Source organism: Phyllobates terribilis, unplaced genomic scaffold (assembly GCF_046119375.1).
Source record: "Phyllobates terribilis strain yellow unplaced genomic scaffold, ASM4611937v1 Scaffold_14__1_contigs__length_39327217, whole genome shotgun sequence".
NCBI lineage: Eukaryota > Metazoa > Chordata > Amphibia > Anura > Dendrobatidae > Phyllobates > Phyllobates terribilis.
The window spans coordinates 21,001,997-21,007,996 of NW_027362774.1; the positions used below are offsets into that span (position 1 = coordinate 21,001,997).

The window sequence follows — 6,000 nt, forward strand, 5'->3', positions numbered from 1 at the left end:
TCTCCCACCTCCTGTGTTCTTCTGACTACCTGCAGCTATCTGAGTTATCATCAAGCTAATCTGAGTGTAGAATTCACCTTGTGCTTCTACTCACTGCTGCTGGCAGATCAGTGATCTGAAACTGCAAATGCTGTTTTGTTGATGCATTTGGTAGAGGATTATCTTCTGACATATGCATCAACAGAGCAACATTTGGAGTTTCACATCACTAATCTCTAGGCAGCAAGCAACATACACAACTCCACTCCTCTCAGTCCCCTCTATACGCCTCATCATCCTGCAGTATATCACTACTCTCAGACCCTCTATATATTGCCCCATCCTACAGTACACCACTCCTCTCAGCCCTCTATGCACTGTCCCATCCTGCAGTATATCTCTTTCGTCCGCCCCCTCTATTTACTGTCCCATTCCTTGTATATCACTCCTCTAAGCCCTTCTATATACAGCCCCATCCTGGAGTATATCACCTCTTTTAACACTCTATACACTACTCCATCCTACGTTACAGTACTTCTCTCAGCCCCTCTATACTCAGCCTCATCTTGCAGTACATCACACGTCTCCTCTATTCCCTGCCCCATCTTGCAGTATTTTACTTCTCTCAGCCCCATGGTGCAGCATATCACTCCTCTCAGTCCCTCTATACACTGCTCCATGATGCAGTGCATTGCTTCTCTCTCAACCCCTTTAAGCACTTCTCTCAACCTCTTCTATACACAGCCATATCCTGCAATACATCACTTCTCTCAGCGCCTCCATACTCAGCTCCATCTTGCAGTACATCACACGTCTCCTCTATTCCCTGCCCCATCTTGCAGTACTTCTCTCAGCCCCATGGTGCAGCATATCACTCCTCTCAGTCCCTCTATACACTGCTCCATGATGCAGTGCATTGCTTCTCTCTCAACCCCTCTAAGCACTGCCCAATCCTGCAGGTCATCACTTCTCTCGGCCCCTGTGTACACAGCCCCATCTCTCCTCAGTTCAAAGCCCCATCTTGCTGTATATGACTTCTCTCACCCCCATGCAGTGCATCACTCCTCTCATCCACTCTATACACTGCTCCATCCTGCATTACATCACTCCTCTCATCTATACACAGCTCCATCCTATAGTACATCGCTCTTCTCAGCCCCTTTATATTTCTCTCCATCCTTCAAAATATCTCCTCAGCCCCATTCTACAGGATATCACTTTTCTTAGCCCCTCTATATACTGCCTAATCCTGCAGTATATCCATCCTCTCAGCCCCTCTATGTACAATATTATCTTGCAGTACATTACTCCTCTCAGAACCTCTATATATAGAACTATCCTAAAGTAATTAAGTCCTCTCAGCCCCATCCTGCAGTACATCACTTTTATCCGCCCCATCCTACAGTTCATTGCACCTCTCAACCCCTCGGTGCACAGCACAATCTTGCAGTACATTGTTTTTCTCAGCCACTCTGTACATAGCTCCATCTTGCATTACATCACTTATCTCCTATAGTCACAGACCCATCCATTATATCACTTCTCTCAGCCTCATCCTCCAGTACATCACTTCTCTCCGCCCCTCTATACACAGCTCCATCCTGCAGTACATCACTCTTTTCAGCTCCCTATATACCATCTCATCTTGCAGTACATCACTCCTCTGCTCCATACTCAGCCCCATCCTGCATTGCTCATTTCTGGCCCTCTATATTCAGCGCCATCTTGCAAAATATCTCTCCCCTCAGCCCCTCTATACAGAGGCCCATCCTGCAGTATATCTCTTGTTTCCTCTCCCTTCATTAACACTGACTATTGAGTGGCATAATGAGATGAGGTATAAATACTTTCTTGCTTTTAGTTTGTATCCAGTAATGAAATGGTTTGAGAAGGACGATACTATGATCCTGACTGTAAAGATGCGACAAGTGACTGATCCCAAGTGCACGTTCTACAGCAACCGACTGGTGTTCAGGTAATAAAAAGTGACTCTCAGTGAGCTCGTCTGTGCAACAATAAGAGCACTCCGTCCAAAAGGGACATAATGTGAAACAAAAACCACCAAAGAGAGAATCCTTGTGGTGGTCCTCTCAGCCCCTCTATACACAGCTCCATCTTACATCACCTTCCACTCCACCAGGTATCAGTGTTCCTCTAAGTGTTTCTTTAATGTGAGATGTCATTATGTCTCTTTGCACACTTTTGCTTCATTTTATGTTGACTTTGTTTGCTAGTTTGATGATGTTGCTGTATGTCTTGTAGTTGCAATGCCGGAGGAAACCACTACTTGGCAGATATGGATCTCTACAAGGATATTGTATGGGATAAATCCACATGCAAAGTGAAGAACGGAGAAGCCGTAATCACTATCCAGAAGAGCAAAGCGGAAATGTGGAACAGGTTACTGAAATACAAGGTGCGTTTTTGGAGGTGGACATCTCTGCTCTGGGTGTGGGGTCCCCACTTCTTATTTTGCATCCTGCTTTCTTTGCAGCATCCAAACGTCAGCTTTGATTTTGATCACTTGGGAGACTCTGAAGACGACAAGGATTTCTGGTCAGGTACGTCCCGAATTCTCATCTGATGACGGTCCCATCATCTTATTTATGCAGTGTTAGATGCATTAAGCCTTCCCTGTTCAGTAGCTGCCCAGTCTGCCGACTTCCCGGTTGGTGTATGGGTGAGTAGACACTCCAGCTTTACTGTTTGTGCCCCCCGATGCTGCAATTTAAGGCGACTGTGCCAGCATTGGATTTTCTATGATGGTGACAACCTCCTATGATAAACATGGTTGTCCTTGTAGTACCCCAGTTATTGCAGGAGGTTAGCAGCACTTTAGAGCAGCTACTGCCCCATAGGGCTGAGGCCGGGTAGGAGCGCTACACACAGCCCCATCTTGCATTAAATCACTTTTTTTCCTATATTCACAGCCCCATACAGCAGTACATCACTTCTATCAACCCCTCTATATACAGCCCCATCCAGCAGTATATCACTTCTCTCAGTCCCTCTATACACAGCCCCATCCAGCAGTACATCACTTCTCTCAGCCCCTCTATGCACAGCCCCATCCAGCAGTATATCACTTCTCTCAGTCCCTTTATACACAGCCCCATCCAGCAGTACATCACTTCTTTAAGCTCCTCTATCCACAGCCCCATCTAGCAGTACATCACTTCTCTCAGCCCCTCTATACACAGCCCCATCCAGCAGTACATGACTTATCTCAGCCCCTCTATACATAGCCCCATGCAGCAGTATATCACTTCTTTCAGCTCCTCTATACACAGCCCCATCCAGCAGTACATCACTTCTCTCAGCCACTATATACACAGCCCCATCCAACAGTACATCACTTCTTTCAGCCCCTCTATACACAACCCCATCCAGCAGTACATCACTTCTCTCAGCCCCTCTATACACAGCCCCATGCAGCAGTATATCACTTCTCTCAGTTCCTTTATACGCAGCCCCATCCAGCAGTATATCACTTCTCTCAGTCCCTTTATACACAGCCCCATCCAGCAGTACATCACTTCTTTCAGCCCCTCTATACACAACCCCATCCAGCAGTACATGACTTCTCTCAGCCCCTCTACACACAGCCCCATACTGCAGTATATCACTTCTCTCAGTCCCTTTATACACAGCCCCATCCAGCAGTACCTCACTTCTTTCAGCTCCTCTATACACAGCCCCATCCAGCAGTACATCACTTCTCTCATCCCCTCTATACACAGCCCCATCCAGCAGTACATCACTTCTTTCAGCCTCTCCATACACAACCCCATCCAGCAGTATATCACTTCTCTCAGCCAATCTGTACACAGCCCCATCTTGCAGTACATTGCTCCTCTCAACCCCTCTGTGCGCAGCACAAACCTGCAGTACATTGCTTTTCTCAGCCACTCTGTATGCAGCCCCTTCTTGCATTACATCACTTATCTCATATATTTACTGCCCCATCCAGCAGTATATCACTTCTTTCAGCCTCATGCTCCAGTACATTACTCTTTTCAGCTCCCTATATACCATCTCATCCTGCAGTACATCACTCCTCTGCTCTATACGCAGCCCCATCCTGCAGTACATCACTCCTCTGCTCTATACGCAGCCCCATCCAGCAGTACATCACTCCTCTGCTCTATATTCAGCCCTATCCTGCAGTACATCACTCCTCTGCTCTATACGCAGCCCCATCCTGCAGTACATCACTCCTCTGCTCTATGCGTAGCCCCATCCTACAGTACATCACTCCTCTGCTCTATGCGCAGCCCCATCCTGCAGTACATCACTCCTCTGCTCTATACGCAGCCCCATCCTGCAGTACATCACTCCTCTGCTCTATACGCAGCCCCATCCTGCAGTACATCACTCCTCTGCTCTATACGCAGCCCCATCCTGCAGTGCATCGCTCCTCTGCTCTATATTCAGCCCCATCCTGCAGTACATCACTCCTCTGCTCTATACGCAGCCCCATCCTGCAGTACATCACTCCTCTGCTCTGTACGCAGTCCCATCCTGCAGTACATCACTCCTCTGCTCTATGCGCAGCCCCATCCTGCAGTACATCACTCCTCTGCTCTATGCGCAGCCCCATCCTGCAGTACATCACTCCTCTGCTCTATGCGCAGCCCCATCCTGCAGTACATCACTCCTCTGCTTTATACGCAGCCCCATCCTGCAGTACATCACTTCTCTGCTCTATACGCAGCCCCATCCTGCAGTACATCACTCCTCTGCTCTGTACGCAGTCCCATCCTGCAGTACATCACTCCTCTGCTCTGTACGCAGTCCCATCCTGCAGTACATCACTCCTCTGCTCTATGCGCAGCCCCATCCTACAGTACATCACTCCTCTGCTCTATGCGCAGCCCCATCCTGCAGTACATCACTCCTCTGCTCTATGCGCAGCCCCATCCTGCAGTACATCACTCCTCTGCTCTATGCGCAGCCCCATCCTGCAGTACATCACTCCTCTGCTCTATGCGCAGCCCCATCCTGCAGTACATCACTCCTCTGCTTTATACGCAGCCCCATCCTGCAGTACATCACTTCTCTGCTCTATATGCAGCCCCATCCTGCAGTACATCACTCCTCTGCTTTATACGCAGCCCCATCCTGCAGTACATCACTCCTCTGCTTTATACGCAGCCCCATCCTGCAGTACATCACTCCTCTGCTTTATACGCAGCCCCATCCTGCAGTACATCACTCCTCTGCTCTATGCGCAGCCCCATCCTGCAGTACATCACTCCTCTGCTCTATGCGCAGCCCCTTCCTGCAGTACATCACTCCTCTGCTCTATATGCAGCCCCATCCTGCAGTACATCACTTCTCTGCTCTATATGCAGCCCCATCCTGCAGTTAATCGCTCATCTCAGCCTCTCTGTATTCAGCCCCATCCTGCATCCAGCTTACCCCAGAGTGTGCTGGAGTTGGGGGTGGCGGGTTACCTCTGGACGCTCACCTGTACCCCCCTCTCTCTCTCTTCTTTTCTAGGTTTCAGTAAAGCCAAAAAGTCTTATAATGTCATCAATGAAGAACTTTTTTCCTCGGAGTACAGTGACTCTGAAAGTGATTAATGGACCCGTGTACCGGGGATGCGGGAAATCCCTCGGTCGCACGTTTCCTCTGGACCTTGCGTTGCGTGTGTCACGCTTCCAGCGCTTGTTTCCGTGCTGGAGCGAGAATGTAAAGAAGTGATGTTATATTTTTTAATGTCCATGTCATTGTATCTCCCCCCTAAAAATAAAACCCTTGTTCTGTGTTACACATTCCCAGCTACATCGGCTTCTGGGAAAGCTGGGTGACAAGCAGTATGACTCCTGTTACTTAGCTTTCTGAGACCTAAGTGACAAGTCATATACAAGTGGTGCTTGAAAGTTTGTGAACCCTTCAGAATTATCCATATTTCTACATAAATTTAACTTAAAACTACAATTTGTGGCTTTAGGACGTTGTCTTACCTCAAGACCCACGTTTTGATGAGATTCAGCTCGTGGACAAGACATCCTGAGA

At 48.2% G+C, this 6,000-nt stretch overlaps 1 protein-coding gene across 1 annotated transcript in view; it reads left to right on the plus strand.

Annotated features, from left to right (window-relative positions):
* The window catches only part of TDRD12 (tudor domain containing 12), a 64,977-nt gene extending 59,413 nt beyond the window's left edge, over window positions 1–5,564 (plus strand). The window contains exons 32-35 of the mRNA XM_073659626.1: window positions 1,841–1,954; window positions 2,242–2,395; window positions 2,474–2,540; window positions 5,482–5,564. Coding sequence (XP_073515727.1) covers window positions 1,841–1,954; window positions 2,242–2,395; window positions 2,474–2,540; window positions 5,482–5,564 — 418 coding nt within the window. The remainder of the gene's footprint in view (window positions 1–1,840; window positions 1,955–2,241; window positions 2,396–2,473; window positions 2,541–5,481) is intronic.
* Window positions 5,565–6,000: the final 436 nt, after the last annotated feature.